The 24,205-nt window shown below is 40.6% G+C and overlaps 1 protein-coding gene across 6 annotated transcripts in view; it reads right to left on the bottom strand.

Annotated features, from left to right (window-relative positions):
* The window catches only part of STX18 (syntaxin 18), a 118,397-nt gene that overhangs the window by 47,892 nt on the left and 46,300 nt on the right, over nt 1–24,205 (bottom strand). For 5 of the 6 annotated variants that reach the window (XM_073342518.1, XM_073342517.1, XM_073342516.1 and 2 more), the window contains one exon: nt 15,763–15,830. The exons of the other annotated variant lie outside the window; for it this stretch is intronic. In XM_073342518.1, coding sequence (XP_073198619.1) covers nt 15,763–15,830 — 68 coding nt within the window. Of the gene's footprint in view, nt 1–15,762; nt 15,831–24,205 lie in introns of those variants that run through there. 6 annotated transcript variants of the gene reach the window in all.

Genomic DNA, 24,205 nt, shown 5'->3' on the forward strand with positions numbered 1-24,205 from the left:
ATATAATTCTATTTATGTATAGCATATAAAAGTAAAAAGTGAGATAGTTGGTAATCTGTATTTTATTCTGTTCGGTTTCTTATTATTCCCAGCTATGTGGTATACCAAATGCATCACTGAGGAGGTCAGAGTTGCCAATGAGAGCAATTCTAAATGCGAAGTACTACAAAATTATTTTAGTTTCTTTAAATAGAAGATAAACCAGCTAATCCAATTAGGGGAAGAAATGGGGAAAATTTTAACTCACAGGTGCAGCCACGTATGCTTCTTCCATTTACATAGTTAGCCATTTTATTTGTGGGGTTTTGTTTTTTTTAAGAATTGAGAGGTTTCATAAATCTGTGAAAAAATCCCAGTAGGAATTCTAGTCTTCCTAATTTGCACTTTTTAAATAGGATTTGGAGGATTAATGCTCAGAGATTGTCTCATTTTAGAAAAACAGTAGAAATGCCATCCCACAGCCAGATTAAAGTTATATATTTCAAACATAACAAATTATTTAAAGACAGATCATGAGTGATTATATAAAAGAAAATAGCAGCAATTATTTGAAATTATATTTCCATTATTTCAAAGTGTTACATCGAAGTGTTTTGTCAATACCTGAAAAAGACAATGCAACTGTGCTGCAAAGTATTGGTTATTATTATTATTTTCTTATGAGAGATTTACAGTGTACATATAAATTCCTCACCCACAGTATAATAAAATGAATGCCATTAAACATATTGGGACAGATCCTCTGCTTTGCTCCACTCCCTCTCCATAGCTCAGGCAGTGTTCCTCTGACTAGGGTTCACTAGCGTCCCCACAGGTATAGAGCCAGTAAAGCCAGCTTTTACACCAGCCTCCACATAGACCAAATATTGCGCTATGCCGCATATCAAGGTAATTGGGGATGGGGCATACCACAATGCACTCCAGCTATCCACAGCTGGTGAATGGTCACTAGGGGAATATTGTCAGATGGAGTAGAGGTCTGCCTGACCTCAACCCGATTAGCCCAAATCCGACATGAGTCATTTTCAGACCCAATGTGAACCTGATACTTCCCTCCGAACCTGTCTCAACACTGCCACCTCATCCTTGGGACTTGGTCTGGTGGGGACTCCATACTCCCTACGCCCAGGCCTGCGATCCATCTTCAGCCACCTCCTGCCCATGGGGTCAGTGTGGTAGTGGCCGTGTGCCCCACTCCTGCCTTCTGACACTGCCTTGCTATGCTGTGTGTGCTGCAGAGCAAGCCACGTTGTGACTCACTGGCACACTCTCTCCACAGCACACACAGCATAGTGAAGTAGCAGTGGCTGGCAGGAGCGGGGCACACAGCTGCCGCTGACCAACCCCACAGGCCGGAGAAGATGATCAGAGACTACCCAACCCAACCTGCGCCCAAGAACGTCAGGTTGTTTTCAGACTCTACTCAACCTAAACCAGACACGTGTCGTCAGGTTTGGGTTGGGCTGCAAGATTCTAAGCTGGAGCACCTTACAACAGCCCCTGGGCTTCTCCAACATGTGATCCACATGTGATTGTCTCTTCCTGTCACATGTCTCAATCTGTTCTGCAACGCCAGGTACAGGGCAGGGAAGTAGTGTGTCAAGATCTAGTATGTATATTTGTAGAGAGAATTAGAGGAATAACGGACAGCAATTTCCCATCAAATAGGCAGAGGAACTAACCAGCAATGCGCCTAGCCACAGCCTTGATAGTGAGGAGACATTCCGATTCCCCAGAGAACACACATTATCACCACCAAAAAACTCTTAGCTCGTGAGAAGCACCTAATACTCCACACAACTCAGGACTTGGGCATGAACAGTAAACAACACATAAGCATTGCAACCTGGCCTCGGTGAGGTAGATACCCCTCCAGGTTTAGCAAAAGGTTCAGGTCAGACGATGCTACTAAATGACTGTACTTGTACTGGCCAAGCAATTGTAAACCACCATGTCAACCCATCTATCCAATGGCAAGGCTCTAGTAAACCGATGTATCATCATGGTCTTGATAAAGAGCCAGTTGCTAGCTTTTAAGACATGTTATTTCTATGATCTGCTATATCATTTGAGTAGGGATTTTCTTAAAGATTTGGAGGAAAAATGCTGCTTAAAAACCTTCAGTCAACCATTTAGACTTCTCTGTCAGTATCTCAAAATATTGTAGAAATTAATGGCATCATTCCAAAATATAAGATAGATTTTTAAAATATAAGTAATATAAAATAGTGTCCATAACCTTAGTGGAAAACAAATGTGAAAATAAATCTTTCTAGTGAAAGTAAATAGGGTATATTCTGTTCCTAAAGGGAAAGGTATATATTTTTGAAATAGACCCAGATGACCTGCAAATTTAAGTACATGAATTCAGCAAACTTATACTTCTTTCTGTGCTGTGATAATGTGATTTAATCAGCACCAAAAAAATGTATGGCAATGTGCAGGAGCCAGAGAAAGATTTATTTTCAGTCTCTAAATTAACTATTTTATTTTCTATTACTGGTTAACATCACCTGAGCGCTCTCAGCTGTATAAAGGGAGCATGCTTTATTGAGTTCACAAATAGTTAACTGATTTGGTGTTTGTTTTCAAATACTGTTAGGTTCATAAATGAAATATAAGTCTCTGGTAAATAAAAAAATGAAAAACAAACGGAACAAAGCTTATTTTCTTTTTTTCCAATTTATATTGCTTGTCTGTATACCCAGGCTATATTAGATGTACAAATATCTAAGAATCAGTATAATTCATAATGAGGTAACATTAAGCACTGCCAAGCCCACACCAACTCTAAAACAATATCCTCCTCACTCAACACACCCTGAGAAAGCCTGAATAACTACATAAACTTGCCTCCCTGCTGCAAAGGACTGGTGCTCTATCAATCCAAGGAAGGAAACAAATTCCACAGTTGTAGATGTTTCATTGAGTTTGACCTGCTCCATGGCCCAAACCTAGAAACTATAAGATCAAGCACTCATTTAATCTCAAATGTCTCTTTCCACCATTGAGAGAGAGAGAGAGAGAGAGCTGGTCTCTAAAATATCCAGGATCTAAACCACAAAGGGCTGCATAACTGAAAACAAAACACCTTGAAGAACAATTGGAAGCCAGTACGGTATCTAGAGCACAGGTGTGTATGCTCTCTGCACAAAACACTAATTAAGCAAGCAAGCAAGCAAGCAAGCAACCTCATTCTGCACTAATCTGAGTGATTTACAAGAACCTGATACCATGATGATAAGAGCCATATAGGTAGAAAGGTAAAGTGACGGATGCAGGACAAACTGTGAGATGAAGGGAGGGAAGGACAGATGGCCAGAGTGCATAGTGGTAATCCACTGGAGGTGACAAAGACATGGAAACTATGACTGAGCTGCATCCCTGACAAGCAAAGATGAAAAAAAAGCCCTGTTGGGTCTCCCCTATCTAGATATCTGCAGAAGCAACAAAAGATATAGCACAGCCCTACAGAATATAGAGCATATTCAGAGCCCAAGAATCCCCCAATTAGGGTGACCAGATAGCAAGTGTGAAAAACCCATGATGCACTGGAGTGTAATAGGCGCCTATATAATACAAAGCCCTGAATATCGGGACTGTCCCTATAAAATCAGAACATCTGGTCACCCTAACTCCCAGAAGCTCTGCAAATCAAACAGCTTAAGACTGGTGTGAGAGGAGATTCAGGCCTAAAGTCTGTATGAAGTCAGGGAAAGATTATTTAGTGTTGCTCACCAGTGACATATATTATAACAGCTAATTAATTGAATTCCAGTGTACAGGAAAGAATCTATAAATGTCAGTTTAACCATGGTGGTTTTCTGACATGTGACAGGAATCAATATTTAACCTTCTGATATTTTCTGTATTGATCATGGGTGTAAACACTCTTTGTAACTATCAATAAGCTTTAAAAATAAATGTGTTTACAATTCGAATAAACTCTGCTTTAGGAAAGTCTTTGACTCTGTTCATTTTTTTACTTTCATTAAAATATATGCAATGCCGCAAGTAACTACATCTAACAGAACATGTTCTCTGAACATCAGTCAGAAATTTAATATCCAACCAGGAAACAAATTATTAATGAGCAAATTGTTGAGACAATGACAAACCAGATATTAACAAGCACTTAAAATACTATTATTAAACAATACTTCAAAACAGCTTGATAGCACCTCTCAAATATTAGCTAATTTATTTAAGGCCATAACTAACTGCCAAATTTTACCCTCCCCAAAAGGAGGATTGTGACGGGTTAACCCCCACTCTGGGGTGCCACCTGATATACTGGGGTACCACTGTTCCACCCGACGGGGCTCCCTCACCCTGCCCTGCAGAGCCAGGCCCTCAAGCCGCCTCTAGCACACACACAGGTAGGGACACACTCAGCTGCAGAAAGACAAAGACACTTAAATCAGGACTTCATGGGAAGTCTTTCAGCTAAGGAACTGCCCAGCACTCAAGTGCACACCCCTCTGGAGTGTAAACCAAGATTCCCTCTAATTTTTTCCACCCACGTGCGGAATAAATTTTGTTATGTGCACCAAGGTAATGTGCAGATGTGCACCACCAGTAGAAACAAAAAACCTAGACATAATATATATATTTTTAAAAAGTTACCAATAGGGATAATTACTGCAGCCAGGACAAGTTAGGCATTTTAGAACTCACTACTCGAAGAATTAAATTAAGTGTAAGACAGAAATAAAAATTATGAAATGCACAGATCAGTCAAAAAACTAACTGAAAGCTCTCCTCCTGAACCATGTCCCCCTCCCCAACTCTGTGGAGATGGGGTACATGGGCAGGGGGAGGGGAAGAGACAGAGTGCGCGTGTGTGCACGAGACACACACACACACACACAGAGAAATTGTGCATGCTGGCTGCTGGGGAAGGCTCTGAGAGACCATGCACTTTCTTTTTAAGGCACTCACTCACCCGAAGGCCTGTTCAGACTTCAGAGCTGCTGCAAGTCCTGGGCCCTGTCCCCTCTACCCTGCTCTGTGGAGATGGGGTACAGCAGCTGGGGGAGGGGGGACACCCTGACATCAGCACCCTCCTCCCCCTGCTCTGCACAGCCAGCAGGAGGGTCCCAGGAGCAGCTGCAGGAGCAACATGGCTGCAAAGCAGCAGGGGAGAGGAGCACCTGAATACATGCTGCCAGCTGGATGTGCGTGGCTCTGCTAATCAACTGCGCGGCACTTGAATCTCTCCTGGGTGGCCACCCAACTGCACAGCTTACAGGGAACACAGACATAAACCCCAAATTGTATTGTCTTGCACTGCACAGAGAACTGTATAGCGTGAGCTAATTAACATTAACCTCCTCCCTCAATGTGGAGGAAGATATGCACAGCTTTTTGCCCCCCCGTTATGAATTTTACAAACTGGTTTAGAGAAAACAAAAAGAAGTTTATTAACTACAAAAGACAGACTTTAAATGATTATAAGGGATAGCAAACAGATCAAAGCAGATTACCCAGCAAATAAAAACAAACACGCAAACTAAGCTTAATACACTAAGGAAACTGGTTACTAGTAGTAATTTCTCACCCTAAATGTTGTTTTGCTCTTTCTTGCAACTTATAACTCCAGATATTTCTTTCACAGGCCAAACACCTTTTCCAGCCTAGGCTCAGTCTCCCCCTACCCCTTTTGTCTTTGTTTCTTAGATTTTTCCAGGAGTCATCCTGGGTGGGGTTTCAGCGAAGAATGAATCTTGATTAACTCACTTCCCTGCCTTATAGAATTTACATATGGCAGGAATCCTTTGTTTCCCAGTTTGATACCCACCCCGTATTAGTAGTTCAAGATGGAGTTCAGTACCAGGTGACATAACCACATGACCCTGCTATGTCAAAGCAGCATCCCAGGAAGCTTCTCAGGAAGGTGGGAGATTAACATCTTCAAAGTCCAATTGTTCTCCCTAATGTCCCATCCATTGCATTCTGTCTGGTGGGCGTTCCCCTGGTGTAAACCCACTTGTAATTGTTACATAGTCAATATTCCTAACTTCAGATACAGAAATGATACATGCACACAAATAGGATAATCATATTCAGTAAACCATAACCTTCCCAAGGATACCTCACATGACCCATCTAGCATAGAACACCTCTTAATTGTGCCATATTCATATCATAACAATATCTCTACGAAGAATATGGGATGCAGTGTCACAAGGGTAAAGCCAGAGAGTGGCTGTAGTTTAAAAAAAAAAAAAAAAAAGATCAAAAGGAAAGCGGAGTGACAACTAAGGCTATCTCTACACTATGCACCTTTAGCAACATGGCTGTGCCGCTACAGCCGTGCTGCTAAAAGGTGTGCAGTATAGCCGCTGTTTGTCAACAGGAGAGAGCTCTCCTGCCGACAAAAAACTTCCACCCCCAATGAGTGGTGTTAGTTCTGTCAGCAACACTCCTGCTGATAAAACGCTGTTCACACCAGTGCTTGTCGGGGACAAAACTTTTGTCTTTCGGTGGGGTGTTTTTTTAACACCTCTAAACGCCCGAAGTTTTGTCTTTCGCTTGCCAGTCTAGACAAAGCGTAAGACTTACAAGAGGCGGCGATCAAACGAAACTCTCTGGACATTACTGATAAACTGTTTCTTCTCTCATCTTTGCAGTGAAAATACTGGGCCAACAGGTATATCTATTTGCCTAATGATTGCTGTTTGCAGTGTATTTGTAGCCATGTCAGTCCCAGGATATTAGAGACACAAGGTAGATGAAGTAATCTCTTTTATTGGACCAACTTCTGATGGTGAGAGAGAGAAGCTTTCGAGCCACACAGAGCTCTTCTTCAGGTCTGGGAAAGGTACTTCCAGCATCACAGCAAAACGCAAAGTGAAACAGATTGTTCAGCATAAGTAGTCAGCACATATTGCAAGGGACCATTCAAGGTAGAGGGGCATGTTAACTCCTCTGCAGTCATAGGACAAAAAGAAGGGATTAGTGGTTACAGATTGTGTAATAAGCCATAAATTCAGGGTCTCTGGTCAGTCCATCATTTTTAGTGTCTAGCAGAGTAATGGATTTAAGCTCCCAGGCTTGTCTTCTGAACGTGTTGTGCAGGTTTCCTTTGAGGATGAGGTTACCACTTTGTGAAAAGTGTTCACCCATAAGTAAGGCTAAGATTTTGTCATGGTTATTTTTAGTAAAAGTCATGGACAGGTCACGGGCAATAAACAAAAATTAATGGAAGCCGTGACCTGTCTGTGACTTTTGCTGCTGCGGTTCCATGGTTTCCACTGCCACCATGGGGGCTGGGAGCTGTGGCATTCCCTCACTGCCCGCGGAAGCTGGAAGCGGTGGGGGGGGGCCCTCCACCCACGGCAGCAGGGAGAAGCTATCACCTGTCACTGGAACCCTGAAGAGGGCCCCCTCAGGAGTCTGTTGTCTGTCCCTGAAGCCCTGCCAAGGCCCCGCTGGCTGCCAGCTCCAGAATCCCACAGGCCCTGGGGCTGAAGCACAGAATGTCACGGAGGTCTCTGGAAGTCTCGGACTCCATGACCTCCGTGACATAAATGTAGCCTTACCCATAGGTGATGAGGTGTTTTTGTCTTTTATCATTTTCCTGTGTGAGTTCATTAGAGAAAGTAGTAATTGTTTGGTTTCACCCAGATAATTATTACTGGGGCACTTAGTGCACTGGATGAGGTACACCATATGTTGTGATAGGAATGTACAGAACCTATGGTGCGTTGTAGGGAGTGTTGATCATTGCTGAAGTGGAGATAAGTCTGCACAAGTTATGCAAAACAATCTGTTCCACCTTGCATGTTGCTGTGTCGCTCATAGTACCTTTTTCAGACCTGAAGAAGAGCTCAGTATGGTTCAAAAGCTTGTCTCTTTCACCAACAGAAGTTGGTCCAATAAAAGATACTACCTCACCCACCTTCTCCTTGTTTTTGACTTTAATGTATAAATGGAGCCTGTACTTCTTAATGAAGATTAGATTTTTTTTCTTCTAATTTAAAAGGGGATAGTCAAGTAGTTAAGGTCTAAGGTATTTTTTTAAATAAGTTTTACAAAATCTAATAAATTTAATTACTTTAGTGCTAATGAAAACATTATTTTTAAAGGTTTCAGAGTAACAGCCGTGTTAGTCTGTATTCGCAAAAAGAAAAGGAGTACTTGTGGCACCTTAGAGACTAACCAATTATTTGAGCATGCATCCGATGAAGTGAGCTGTAGCTCACGAAAGCTCATGCTCAAATAAATTGGTTAGTCTCTAAGGTGCCACAAGTACTCCTTTTATTATTTTTAAAGTCAACTGCACTGCGTTACACTGATCTTTTGTGCTAGAACATGAGGAAAAAATACTGAGATCCACAGACCAGTCAAATTTCACTAGCCAAACAAAAATCCCAGCATAATTAGTGAAAAATAAATTTGATTTTTAAAATTGATATAATTTGAATTGTTCAAGTCATTAAAGAAAACCTCTTAAGGTACTGAATGAAATATTCATTAAGAGTGGTAGACAGATAGCCCTAGAGACTATGATCCTCTCTTTATCCACAGATAAGTACATCATGGACAACAGAAACTTCACCACACTCTCCCAGCAGCATACCTCAGTACTAAAGAAACAATGAACAATTGCACAAAACCATATTTTAAAAATATCTGTGGAGAACCTGAAGCTATGAAATACTAAAGAGCAGGAGGCAAAGGATGCAAACAGATACTCCTATGAAGATGAGGTTACACATCTTGTGCAGAAGCTGCAATTCTTTGAGGTTTGTCCCCCTATGGGTGCTCCACTTTAGGTGCACATGGACCTCTCGAGCCCTTGATTGCAGATTTTTCCGCTAGCAGTGCCTGTTCAGGTCGCACATGTGCCCTATGCCTCCTCGTGCCAGATACAAATCTACATAGGGAAATATATATGTGGAACTGCCCTCGGCTACTTCTCCACCCGAACATATCCACAGAGAACAGTCCAAAGCAGAGGGTAATGAAGGGGAGGTAGTGGAGCACCCACATGGAGACACATCTTGAAGATCTGCAGTTACTACAAAAAGGTGCACTGGATGGTAGTAGGTAAGTAACCTAGTCTTCTTTGAGCAGTGCCCCTTTGGGTGCTCCACTTCAGGTGACTTCCAAGCAGTTTCCACAGAAGGCGGAGGGAGCTTCAGAACTGAAGACAATACTGCAGTACCCAGAGCATCATTAGATCTGAGAACATGGATTAAAGCACAGAGCTCTGAAAACGTAGGTACTGAAGCCCATGCAGATGGACCTGGTGGCAGCGTCCACAACACCTAAGGATGCTTGAAGAGTGGTCTTGGCTAATAACTGGCCCTCTGAAATAATGGACTGGACTTGCTTCCTACTTTTCTGTGGCAGTTGTTCAATAAAGGCCATCTATTTATAGTTTGTGAAACTGTATCTGACCATGAGTGCCTAATAGTTTGCAATACTGAACTGCAGGGTTGCTGGTGAATAGAACTTCCATCCAAATAGATCCAGTCTCTTTTGTTTCTTGTCAAGTGGAGTAGACCTGGAGAAGTGTTGCCTGCCCCACTCATTTCCTGAATGGCCTACTAGGGAGTATGGTGGAGGATGGAAATTTGGAGTCCTCAGAAGGAATGTAATACTTTTTATCCACCCTTTTACACATTGGTGGAATAATAGCAGATGTTTGCCACAGTCTTAGCTGGTCCAGGAGCACCTCGTTGATGGGTAACATCGCCCTGGATGTTGTTGCTGACTGTAGGATATCCAACAGCCTGTATTGTGAATCCCTGACTTCTTCAACTGGAATTTGAAGCATATCAGCTACCCTCTTTATGAGGTCTTCAAATTGCTGAAAATCATCAGCCATGGAAGGTGGTGGAAGCATAAGCATTTTGTCTAGTTGGGTGAGGAGAGAATGAGATGGGTGTTTGAGGGTGGCCTCTTTATGTGCCCTGGCCTCCTGCTCTTCAAATGTCTCCTCCTGTGGGGAGATTGGTTGGAGAGGACAGGATTGAACAACACTAGTCTCTGTTTGACATGGTACCAATGGTGTGGAGCAGTGGTTCTCAACCAGGGATATGCAGAGGACTTCCTAGGGGTACATCAACTCATTTAGATATTTGCCTAGTTTTACAAAAGGCTACATAAAAAGCACTAGTGAAGTCAGTAAAAACTAAAATTTCATACAATGACTTGTTTATATTGCTCTACATACTATACACTGAAATGTAAATATAATATTTATATTCTAATTGATTTATATTATAAATATATGGTAAAATTAGAAAGTAGCAATTTTTCAGTAGTAGTGTGCTGTGACACTTTTGTATTTTTGTGTCTCATTTAGTAAGCATGTAGTTTTTAGTGAGGTGAAATCTGGGGATACACAAAACAAATCAGACTCCTGAAAGTGGTAGAGTAGTCTGGAAAGGTTGAGAGCCACTGGTCCGGAGAATTGCTGTCGGTAAGCAGCCTAGAGATCCTAGTATGGCCATTGCAGCAGCCCCCTTAATGTATGGGCACTGTGGGAATCCATCCTGGAAGTAGGGGTGATATGCAGGGTTGGTCCCATCGCTCTTAATGAGTCATGATCTTCTCCGTGACTGTCAATGACAGGATATGTTCCTGACAGGATAAGTTGGGGAATCCTGGACTGAAAGAGAAGAGACTGACTGGGAATCCCATTCACCTTCCTCAACATTGTCCAGTGGAGGAATCCCCATAGAAAAGGGTGGAGAGTCCTGTGGTACCCAGGGATGGTAGCAGCCTGGAGACCGAGGTCTCAATACCAAAAGATGCTCAGTACCCATGAGGAGTGGGGATTCCAACTCACTTGTTATGAACAGGTCCCTCACGTATCCAAACTGTTGCAGTACCAAGCAGGGAATCGGTACCAATGTGGTAGCTGAGGAAGCAGTAGCTGAAGCTGATGATAACTTTGACAGGCATATTGATGTAGGTGCCCATGGAGTCCGGCGCCATTGCTTGCTCGGTACCGAGTGCTGAATGGGTAGGTGCCGATGACAGGACTGAGCCTGACAGCACCGGACCAGATGAAAGTCTGTACTCCATTTTTTGGGAGCCCGCTCAGAAGCCTCCACCTTCCTTAAGGGAAGCCTGCATCAAAGTGGAAGGGGCACTGGATCTGTCCACAGACAGATGTACGTGGGGGTGAGGGGAGAAGGGGTGTGTGTGCATGTGTGTGTGTTTGTCTGTCTGACCTGACTCAGATGCTGGTCAAAGTGAGCATTCCATCATTAACAATTTGAGCTTAGTTTCCCTGTTCTTCCTTGCCCTCAGCTTGAAAGTTAGGCAGACATTGCATTTCTGGGAGACATGGGACTCCCCCAGACAACAGATATACTCAGAGTGGCCATCGCTTACAGGTATAGCCTCTCAACAGGCGAGACAGTGGTTAAACCCCGGCAAGCCAAACATGCCATGCCAGAATGACATGACTCCCCAAGGAAAAAAAAAATTATCCTCTCGCTACTAACACTTATTAACTGACTATAAGTATGCTAAAAACTAGGTATGCTATCAAAACTTAACAAGCAACAACTATAAGTATACAAAACAGCTGAGGCACACTCAAGGTGGGCATGCTAGAGCTCCATCTCATCCTGAGGTGCTTGAGAAGGAACTGAAGGCAGTTTGCTTCCACATCTATATATAGACTCAGAGTCTGGCAGCAGAGCATGCCAACGGGCACTGCTGGCGGAAAACTCTCCAATCAAGAGCTCAAGAAGCGCATATACACCTGAAGTGAAGCACCCACAGAGACACTACTAAAAGAATATGACTGTTAGGAGAAGCAAAACCAATAAATTAGGAAGGAAAGCAGATGGATTTTTTGGGTTACAGAACACGAGATCTTTTACAATTTTATATGCTTTCACTGCGATATATTATCATTTACGTCATGAGAGCAGATTATTCTACTCCTTGGCATCTATTCATGGGAAACTGAGATCTATTGGAAATTATTTTTCATGAAAATAATGAGCTCATGACAATTCAGCAACCTACTATAAACATTTGACAATACTGCATATTTTAGGTTTCCACTTTAAATACAGGCTCTATTGCTATTGGTGCTAGCATCTGTGGAGAAACATTGAGAATTACTGCTGTAAGAGATTACAAAAGAGCATTTCCAAAAAGCACACGGCAATATTTTTAAAATCCAACGTGAAACTAGACTACTTTTCACTCCATCCATCAATTCACTTTTAATCTCCCTTTCAAGACAGGTAAGCCAAATACAGTATGAAAAGTTAGTGCATCCAGAATATTCAAATAATTTAAGAGTTAATATACACCCAATTATTATTGACATCTTTTTTCCTCATTGCAGTTACTGAAATTCCACTACTGTACCCATTCATATTGTGGCTTTCACAAAATAAGACAGCCTTTTTTGTATTAAATTTACAGCACCACCTAGTGTTGTTCATTAACTATTCCAACCAATATTACAAAAACAAGAGTTTATTATACCAAGTATAGATCATAGAATAGAATATCAGGGTTGGAAGGGACCTCAGGAGGTCATCTAGTCCAACCCCCTGCTCAAAGCAGGACCAATCCCCAATTTTTGCTCCAGATCCCTAAATGGCCCCCTTAAGGATTGAACTCACAACCGTGGGTTTAGCAGGCTAATGCTCAAACCACTGAGCTATCCCTCCTCTTTATGCTGGTTTCGTTTGTTGTTTTGGAGATACAGTTACTCTTTGCCTGGCTTTGGCGTATGTCAATATGTACAGATGGGCTTGATTTTCAGAAGACCAGAGCACACACAGCTCCTGTTGGCTTGAATACAGTTGAGCGTGCTCAGCATTTCTGAAAAATCAAGCCCTTAGTGTCCTTTTTTGGCACACACAACATTTGTTACCAATATCGGGGGGAAAAAAGGGCACTCAGTAATTTGTCAATTCACCATGGAACACCTTTTGATACCACTGATCATATGGCATTGCTGACACAGCCACAGAGCCTCACAGGGTTGGAAGGAGTCGTTATTGAGTGGCTCTGTTCATCTGTTACCGAGAGGAGCCAAAGGGTAGCACGGATGATTGCTCATCTACTTCCAGCATTCTCTAATGGGAGGGGTTCTATCTTGTCGTCACTTCCATGCATCTGTGAGGCCTTTGGAGGAAAGGTAGAGAGATGATTTGGGACTCAAGGTCTTCAATATTCAGTTGACATTCAGTTCTACATCTGCAAAAAGAAAAGGAGTGCTTGTGGCACCTTAGAGACTAACCAATTTATTTGAGCATAAGCTTTCGTGAGCTACAGCTCACTTCATCACTGCATCCGATGAAGTGAGCTGTAGCTCACGAAAGCTTATGCTCAAATAAATTGGTTAGTCTCTAAGGTGCCACAAGCACTCCTTTTCTTTTTGCAGATACAGACTAACACGGCTGCTACTCTGAAACAAGTTCTACATCTGTATTTCATCTGGCTTGGCTAGTGCAACTGATTAGCTTACCCAGTGTCCTGCCAGAATCAGGAAGCGGATAGGGCTGGCTGCAACTCAAAACCCCAGTTATGCTGATAGGCTGGGAAAAAACACCAAAGAAACTACAGAGTGGTATCAATGCCCTCAGCTGGAGAAGACTGCCCACATTCTTTTACTCAAGTTTCCAGTTGGGGAATCCTGATGGCTCTCCAGCTGATGCTGGAAGTTTATATAGCAGCAGAAGCCACAAGTAGTTTTTATTATTTATGCTTGACCAGTATGCTTCTTTTTCAGATATGGGCATTGCCACATTTGCTTTTGTCATCTCAGGAATGAATTCTAGCATGATCCTTTACACAGGGCTACACTCCAAGACAATTTGGAAATGTCACCTCGTGCAAAATTTGATGGCCCATTTGTTAAAGGGTGTTTCTTGCAGGAAGCACATGATACATCTGTGTTCTATGATCTGCATGGGCTTCCAATTCACTTTTAGGTGAAATGTAAGCTGTTGGCAGGGCCCTGGTAACCTCAGAGGCTATCTTTTTCTCCATATGATACCATAGCACAGAAGATCATCTTAAAATGCGAGTAGGTTGGAGGCATGGTAATTTCTATCTGGGGTATTCCACACTTGAATATACTTCCCTTGTCAATTAGCCAAAGACTGAATGTATTGATTTTCAGGTTACAGTGCAAGGTTCATTTTCTCTCTCAGACTTTTTGGTGGACTGGAGGCAGGAAGGAGGAAGAGAAGAATGATTAGATAGAGTTGGAGTGAGATGGAGTAAGTCCTAGTTTGAGGCTTCTGGGAGAATTTAGGTAACTGGTTCAAACTGTTTATAGTCTTCACAATGAGTGTGCTATGACCCTAGGGCACTGGATTGGCATATTTTAGGAAGAAAGAAAGTAATATGACTAATTATCAAGTATTTTAAATTGAACTTTCAAACATTTGCTTATAGTCATGGAGTTGATAAACAGGAGACCTTTCCTCTACACTCTCCACACTAGTTTTCCATGGAGTGGAATGTTGTTCACAGTGTGTAAATACATATCGATACACTTATTAAGGTTGACAGGTATCAAAAAGCGTCCCTAAAGATTACATTTTCCTGTTTTTAAATGTTTCCTACAGATTATTTGGACTGAGAACTCCAAATTTCAGGTTGCGTCAATATTAAAACCTCAGGCCTTAGACTGTGACCTACCAAGAAACAGAAAATGCTAAGTTTGCTGGGATGGTAGATGTAAGGCTACAGTCAACTTACAAGCAAGAGGTCTGATTCCCAGTTCAGGCTGACATAGCTCGATGAGAGCTCGAGCAAGTACAAATAGTAGCGTAGCTGTGGTAGCACAGACAACAGTGGCACAACTTAGCAATGCCAAGTACAAAACCACCTGAACCTGCGCTAGCTCTAGTGTGACTATGTGTACGCCAGCTGGGAATCACACCCCTATCTCACAGTGTAGACATAGCCTAAGTGTGCATGCTACAGCACCCCTTAGCTTTTCATACCAGCGCCAATCTTGTAAACAGACAAAGGATTGAAACAGACAAGACACCTGCTCCTCAGGCAGCAAATAAATTCAAGAATGTCAAATGTTTCCTACATTGACTTAAGTAAGGATGGTTTTACTGTCACAAAACCAAATATATTCTCCCCGTAAGTTCAAGCATGCAGAATTGACTCCTCAAAATTTCCATGTAGGAAAGGAAAGAAATTCAGAGATAGTGGTATTCCAATATGGTGTTCTCAATGAGGTCCCTAAGTTCTGGAATTCACTTCCCAGAGTTTGAAAATCCTTATCCCATGCCATTCATCATCGATCTGCTCAGGCTTTCCACCGATCACTTCGGGCATGTCTACAGCACAACTGGGAGGCGTAATTCCCAGCTCGAGTAGAGGTGCACATACTTGCTCTGTGGAGCTGGTGCACTAAAAGAGCAGTGCGGCAGGGATGGCACAGGCAGTGGCTCAAGCTAGCCGACGGAGAAGAAACCTAGGATCGCAGGCAATGTTATACTCAGGTGGCTAGCCTGAGTTGCTACCTGCACTGTCCTGGTCACACGGCTATTTTTAGTGCACTAGCTTGAGCAGCTAGTGCCTGTATATCTCCCAGCTGCTATGCAGACATAGCCTTAGTAGTAGGCAACAAATCTAGCTTATCCTGAATGGCATATGATCTGGTATGAAATTGATCAGCAAACTGTATATTTTGTTTTAAATCATGTCAGTGTGCTCATGAAATTTTAGTGGAATCGTTTTATACATTTGAAAAATCAAGTTTTAAAACATAGAGACTATTTAAACACAATACAGACTTACCTGTAAGCATTAATGTAATTCTTTCTGTGTTGCAGAAGAAAATCTTTCAGTTTCCCAATATTAGTAATCTAAATAGGAAAGTAAAGTAAAAATGTTAACTCCACAATCAGCTAAAATGGATTTTTAATATATTTCTCTTTTCTGTTCCATTTTAAATGTACAAATATCAGTATGTCTTGTGCACTTGAACTATATACTAAACTACGACCTATTTTGTAATTCGAGACTATAATTATAAAGGCTACACAGAGCTCTAAGTTATTTATACAGATTCCCCGTTGCAATAAGATTCTCATTTTTATTATATATGTAGCCAATGCATAAAAATCGTATAAGGGAGAAAAGTTTAAGTGAGGGTCCAGCTTGAACAGAAAAAAGCACTGTATTCAAAAGGCGATTACGTGAAGTATATACTTAATCACTAAATGTAAACTGAATGTTGGCAGGCAATGATCAAGCACACATTTTAGAAAACAGGTTCCTTAAAAAAAAAGGATTTTTACAAAAATAAAATACCAAATTATACATAAATGCTTTATAAAACAGAAAACTTGACCCAAAAATTTGAGTTCAATTGTAAGAAGGAACCTCATAGCAGCTATATTACCCATGTCCACCAAAAAAGGGAAGCAAACTGATCAATATTATTTATCTGAATATTTTCACCTATTTTTGCAGTGACTGCTTTATTATCCAGACTGACTAATCCCTGCTCCACCTCAACCAAAAAACTTAAGCCTATCAAGTAACTCCTCACAACCATTTCATGATCAATTGCAGAATTTGAACATATCTGAGTGCATGTGCATGCAGAGGGGAAACTGTTTTTCCACCCACCTCTCCATTTTACACTCCTCCTGTCATTAGTCCATACATTTTCCTCTATATTATCTTTACACTCGCCCAAAGATCACTTAAAGGGAACGATGAACAACCTTTTATGAGACTTCAATGCCTTTTAACAACTTTTAAGTCTGGGTTTAAAGAGGCTGGTACCACACAAGATGCAATTTGGCACAGAGAAAGGAAGAAGTCTCAGAAATACAGCCTTTGTTAGCCCAAGGAGTGAAATCCCCAATGTGATTCCCTTACTGAGCCTAAAATATGGCTCAGTATCTTTAAAAACATTTTTTACATGTATACAATGACTATGTAGAACAAAGAAAGTTTTCAAAGGAGAAACCAAAAATCTCTCTGAGGTATGTTAAAAAAAATGGTATTAATTATTCAGTGTACAAAAATTTGCTAGGAATTTTACAGAGTACAGCAAATTATGTTGTTACAAATGCAGAATTATGACATTTGGTTGAAAATAAATATCAGGCCATGATGGGGTAGCTGGTGGCATGGCTACCTCTGAAAAATGCCCTATGACGAGGATGTCAAGGTGAATAAAGACCACCTTAAAATAAATCTTGTTGGAGCAGGTGGGCTCCAGTAGTCTCAGTAGGCAGCTCATTTACAAGGAAAACTCTGATTTCAAAGTTCCAAAGTTGTCAGCATTGGACAGCCAACCTGTAAAGCTTGTGCATTAGATACGCTCATGAGCACTGATGTCCATGACAAGTGTACCTCAGAGTTAGGGCATTCCCTGCAAGCAAAGTGCAACAGCCTTGCCTGGCTGTTGTAATTGGTTAAGGGATGCTAAAGTTAAAGGGAGTGAGTAAGCTGAAATATGCAAGCTGGAATGTAGAAATGCTGACTGGAAGAAGCTTGGAGCTTTGTGTGGTCTTAAAGAGGAAGAGAGTAAATGTGGCATGTGTACAAGAGACTTAATGGGAAGGTCAAACTTCAGACAAAATCTACTATTCAGGGAGTTCAACTTCCTGAAATGGTGCTGGAGTTTTTCTGGATGGAACCATCCAGAAACATGTGATAGAAGTTATCAGACAGTCAGACCAACTGATAAGCATTAAACGGAGTTGGGAAGAGGTAACTCTCCATATAGTCAGTGGGTGCGCACCACAGTTAGAAGAGGATCAAAAGGTAAAAGAGGAGTTTTTTGATGAGGAGGTGTGTCTTATTGGAAACATATCACTCAACAAGAAGATAATCCTGAGAGCAGAGGTAAATGTATGCACTAGAACAGGCTGGATATGAAACAGGCCGTGAGGGCATAGCACAAGAACCAGAAACCCCAAGGGGTCCTACAGACTTGTCTGGCACTGAACATGGTGATTACAAACACACTCTGGTTTTCTCTCCTCTGACTTATGCCAGTGTCTCACATTGATCTCTTTTTAACCAGAAGAACTGTAATACGCGATGAGAGTACTGTGAATCAGCACAGACTTCTTCTTATGGACTTCTGAGGATTCTGCATTCTGAAACATCTGAATCTCTGGGCATCGGAAAGGTCTAAGTGGGGGAAACAAAGATGGGAATGAAAAAAATCTTTAAAACAGGAAGTAATGTGTAGATTTCCTGATTACACACAGGGATCTGAAAATGATAACTGGTACAAACTAAAAACAATATTGCTGGAAATGGCACATGAAGTCCTAGGAGTGATGAAACCAATGTTCAAAGAAAACAAAGGGAGACATGGAGGTGGACTCTAAGTTAAATAATCTGTTGAGAAGAAAAAGGTAACTTTTAAAAAATGTCAGGCCAGTGGGCGTAAGCAGTGAGTGATAAGATGGAATGTATGGAGGCAAAAAAAAAAAAAAAAGTTGTGAAAGTTAAAAATTTGGCCTGTGAAGAGCTAAATAACTGACTAGGTGGATATGAGGGAGAAAAAGCCATCTACAAACTTTCTAAGGCAAGAGAGAAAACGAAAAAGGATGTGAATGAGTTTACTTATATTAGAAATGAACATGGTATATTGCAAACAATGGTGAATCAAAGTTTGGGGCGATTATTTGGAGCGATCAATAAGGTAAACCTAAGGAAGGAACTGAGAACTGGGGTGTGATAGATTACATAGAGGAAGAAAAGGTTGCAGAGGCACTAAGAAAAATGAAAAAGGGGAAAGGCATCTGCATCAGATGAAGTACCGGTGGATGCGCTGAAGTCACTGGGAACAGAAGGCATCAAGTATTTTACAAATCCATTCAATTATATTTTTAAAAGAGAGAAAATGCTGGATGAATGGGGTAAAAGCTTTATGGTGCCCATTTTTAAAAATACAAGCAATAATATTCTGTGTGTTAACTGAGTGATAATTAAGCTGACATCCCATGCTACAAAAATATGGGAGATTATTGAAAAGTGCCTGAGTGAAACAGTTGAAATTTGGAAGTGTTAGTAAGGACTTATGCTGGGAAGGAATATAATTGATGCCATGTTTGCTATTTGAATCCTCTTAGAGAAGTTCAGAGAAAACAGACAGCACTTGGACATGGTCTTGGTAGACTTGGAGAAGGCATATAATCATGTACCAAAAGAATTACTTTGGTGGAGTTTGCAACAGAGGTGTGTGCCAGAAGGATATGTCCATCTTATCCAGGATGTGTGTGATGGTGTGACTACTGTAATCAAAACCAAATAGGGTACAGCAGAGAATTTCTAGTAAATGTTGTACTGCACATGGGGTTAGTATTGAGCCCTTTTTTATTTGTGGGTGTCTTGGAGGTGATAAGTGAAACTATATGAAGAGCTACCTTGAAATTTGTTGTTTGATGATGACCTACTGATATGTAAGGAAGATCGTGAGACTGTGTAAACCAACTCTGAACAGTGGCAACACAGTTTTGAGCAGGCCTGACTTAGACTGAACATTGGTAAGACTGAGGCTATGGTAACTGACAGAGGCAGACCATCAAAATAATATTACAGGCAGAGAGCTTAGAAGAGTGAAATAATGTAAATACCTAGGATCAATGGTTGCTGATAATGTGGCCCTCTTGACTGATGCCTGGTATTGTACTAAATCTTTTGGATCAAATGGTGGCAATGGACCCCAATTTACTGTGATAAAAAGATGCCAGTATAAAGGTTGAGTGTATAAAACTGCTATTGACCACAATCTAACATACAGAACAGAGATCTGGCCAGTCACAAGAAATCAAACCAGTATGTTCCACCAGGAAATGAAGATGTTGAAATGGTCAAACCGTAGGAAATGAAATGGTTGTGAAGGGTTTAATGAGGGTTGCTGCAATTGAAAACAAGTTGAGAGAGGCTAGGCTACGCTGCTATGGACATGTGCAGTAGAGACCTAAGAGTTACATTGGTAGGATGGCCTTTGCAATGATTGTGGATGGAAGATGATAAAGGGAGAGGCCAAAGACATGGATCAGATATGAGCATACTTTAGAGAGACCAGGCTGCCATGAGTTTAGGAAGAAAGCTTGCTTATTTGTGTAACTATGTAAGTAATTTAGTTGTACCTCACTACACATAAAAACATGCATGTATTTTTTTTAAAAAACCTTACGCTCTCTACCCCCTTCCTTCTCCAATTGCCCCTTCTTACAATTCATAATTTTAGATAAGATTTTCCCCTGGTTTAATTTCTAAGGCTTTCCATGTAGTAAATAGAGGGCAAAATACTGGCCACACTGAAGTCAAAGGGAATTTTTGCTACTGGCTTCAATGGGGCTGGGTTTCACCCTGTTTATTATTAAAATGAGTTGTCAAAGGAGAAGTAACCTGGAGTAGTAACTTGGATAATAGGGCCCGAAGGGGAACCAGGCAAACTCTTCTACAAATGTGTGGGATTTCCAGGTGGTTTTCTTCTCATCTTTATTTGAATTTGTTTTCTGTATGCCCTCTTTTCCTTGCCTCCCACTCCATATGGTGTGACATGTATTTTATATATACAGTATATTCATTAGAACAAAATATAAAAACAAAATATATTCCCAAATTAGTATTTCTATACAGTGTCTGCACAGAAAAACCATTATTGAACAGGCAGCAAGAAATTGTTTCAGAAAACAAAGAGTAGAAATGTAAAATAGTGACATATTTCACATTTAAATTAACATGTAAAAATAAACAGTAAAGTCAAAAAGGGGCAGATTAGCACAAATATATAAATCTCTCTCAGTGGCCAACATTACTGCATGATGAAAGTGTCCTTCCAAACTTTAGTTAGGAATGGTTCACATAAACAGAAGTCTAGATTACAAGCAAGAAAGCTGTGGTAAGAGAAGTATTTCAGCCGTTTGCATGCAAAGTATTCTATCTGTGCTGAAATTCTCTTCTCACATTTTAAATTGCATTGACACTACTTTGCCTCTCCTCCATTTGTAACATTATTTCCATGAATTTGGACTCAGACTGACATCGTTATGCCTCCACTCACATCAGGCTTTTATTTCCCAGGACTTGCACCAGAAAAGAGTTTTTCCCCCTTTCCTTAAATCCTAACGGCATCCCCTCTGTGGCCATGTACTGATGCTGTTTCTTTTTGCCTTTTCTCACTTGCCTCCGCAGTGTTCTATTGACATGTGCTCAGCTGGTCATTGCCATAGGCATACATTGACCCAGACAGGTCACTGTGAAAAGAAAAAGTTTCACTAGAAGGGACTAGACATTTTACTTACTTTTTCAAACACCTAGCCAATGCTTTATGTACTATGTTTATTTTATATCACAAAGAAACTATCATAGAAAAATACCCATGAAACTCCATAAGTCCATTCCCCTTCAGCCTACTGAATATCCGCTATAATTTGTTCATCCACCATAAATAAGATTCCCTCCCCACAAAACACAGTGCTATTCCCCCAGGAATAGCAGTAGTAGCCTTCTTCACACATTGGAGAGGTAGGGAGTGGCAGCCGGGGGGGGGAGGGGGGGTTCCCATTGTACATATCCCAGCAGCTGGGATGCATCAGCTTAGGTAGGTGAGCTGGGCCCATTGCACTCTTTTCCTCCTGCTACACAAAAAGAGTCCCCTATTGTAGCATTAGTGGTGGGACCCCCACAAATTACAGGTGTAGCTAACACCTCACTGAGTTGCACAAAAGAATTTACACCTCTGAGAGTTATTGTTTCTCGCTGACAGCAGATTCAGACCTGGTCTACACTTAAAGATTAGGACAACATAGCTATGGAGCTCCAGGGGTTGAAAAATCCATACTTATGAGAATAACTATGATGAATTCCACCGCTGGGGTAGACACAGCGAGGTTTACGAAAGCATGCTTCCATCCACTCAGCTGCCATCCCTCGGGAAGTGTTCCTACAGCAATGTAAAAACCCTTTACGTAGGTGTAGGCTGTACCTATGCTACAGGGTTATGCCGGCATTACCATGATGCCATAGCTATACTGCTCTAGTCCCTATAGTGTAGACGCGGCCAGATAGATATTACTACACCAGTTACACTAATGTCACATTTTCAAGCTTTTCTCTGCCATTCTGAGGGCTAAGAAACTACTTTTTTTAAATGAAAGCTCAGATTCCAACATCACAAGACTCCAGAAACTGCAGCCCTAGACATGAAACTGTAGTGCCAATGACTTAATCTTGTCCTGCCCTCCAGGAGATATCTGGGAAGTTAGTCAGGCCTTATAGACCATCATGGCATTCAACAAATGTAGGCCCTGTTGGACCAAAAAGGTGGCAACAGAGTTACAGAGTTGAGGGCCCCTCACTGAAGATGCCATGATGCTACCTCCTCTTTCAGCTGTGTATCTGCTGCACTATTACTTGAGAGACGAAGTCTCTAAATCAGTCATTACCAAACATATACAACATTATCAAATCAACAATTTAAAGTAGGGTACTAGAGTAATAAAATTCTGCTGCAGGCTCGCACCTTGCAAATTACATTTTTAAATTTAAATTTAGTTTTTTTATCCTGCTATGGTTGGGGTAAGATTTTTTTTTAATCGAATATAGAAATAGAGTAGGATTAAGCATTTCTAATATCTATAAAGAAAAATAAACTTCCAATAATAACTTATATCACAAATTGCAACCCAGTCTAATCTTAAAACACCACAAAACTAAGCACCCAAATCACAGTAATATTTAAAAATTCTCTCATGTAATCCTATTAGAGAGAAAATGCTTGACTCTTGATCCTCTAGACAAGAGTTAAATGAAAATTCAGAATTGTGATACATAAAGCATCCACTAGATGGCAACAGAAAGTTTCAGTGTCATGCCAGTATCAAAGATTCTCTGTAGAGTACATTCACATTTGTAGTTTTAATATGGCATTTTTTTAACTTTAGGTCCCAAGCTTTATATACTTTAAAAGTTGTATCTTCATTTAGACAGCATCTTGAATGCACACGTATTTAGTTTTTAAAAAATAATGAATCTAGTTATTATTAAAAACATGAGAACAAATGTTGCTTTTAGTGCAAGTCCAACAGAAAGGAAGCTGTGAACGGTTGCCATCTGCTATCACAGGTGGCATGCACAACTTTATTTATATTTGAATAGCAGTGGTACATACATTTTTATTTTTGTATTTTTCAAAGTGGGATACTTTTAATAAATGAAAAGAGATAAACAGGAGAACATTTGCTAAGAAACACCTTCAAAAGACACATACAAATCAGGCTGAACAACTTGACTTGTATCATTTTCGTATCTCAGCAATAGATATAAAATTTCTGTTCTACTTGCAACAAGCACTCATGAAACTGTATGCTCCAATTTGCATAAATTTACCACTGCAAGAAGCAGCAGCATGGTTTATGATTAAAGTGATTGGAGTATTTCTATGACATATTGTAGGGAAATTCTGCAGTACTGAATAATTATTTTCACTGAACAAATGTGGCATTTTGTCAAGTTTACACTTCCATCTGAACAATAAAACACTATTTCCTGCTGTATGAAGTTGCTAACTATACGTTAACTTTAAAACTTTTTGAGATGCAGTTTGTAAAAAAAACAAAACAAAACCCAAAAAACTTTAAAATACCTTACAGTGATGCACTATAGAACAGCTTTTACATAAGTTTTCTGTAACATATATGTAACATGTATGCTTTTTAACTTAAGTTTTAACAGAAGTTAAAATCTAAAGCCAAGGTGCTGTCTTTTTTTTTTAAAGGAATCCTAAAAGTTAAGCTCTAACTCCATATTTAGACACCTAAACAACAGTCCTGATTTTCAATAGTTTTGAGCACCCAATAGATCCCACGTAAAGATTCACAGAAGCTTCTTTGCATTTACCACTAACCCCTCTTGCTGAGTAAGCAAACGATGTAAGGTTTTAAAAAAACTGCTATATTTATAAAACTTTGTTATTATTATTTTGTTTTCTACAGTGGAATTTTTGTTAGTTCAAACACATCCGTTGACTGTCAACAGAACACATTTTAGAAGGATTTGTGACTTTCAAACAGCAGCCAAAAGATATACAGACACTGCCTGGCTCAAACATGAAAAGCTACAGCCTCCGTAGAAGTGGGAGATGTACCAACAGCTATAATTAAGCTTGCATACATGTTTCCATTATAAAACCCTGTAACCTAAACTTCCAAAACTTTCACCTTGTTGGCTGAAATTTTCCAAATCTGGCCTCTAC

This window comes from Lepidochelys kempii, chromosome 4, assembly GCF_965140285.1.
Source record: "Lepidochelys kempii isolate rLepKem1 chromosome 4, rLepKem1.hap1, whole genome shotgun sequence".
NCBI lineage: Eukaryota > Metazoa > Chordata > Testudines > Cheloniidae > Lepidochelys > Lepidochelys kempii.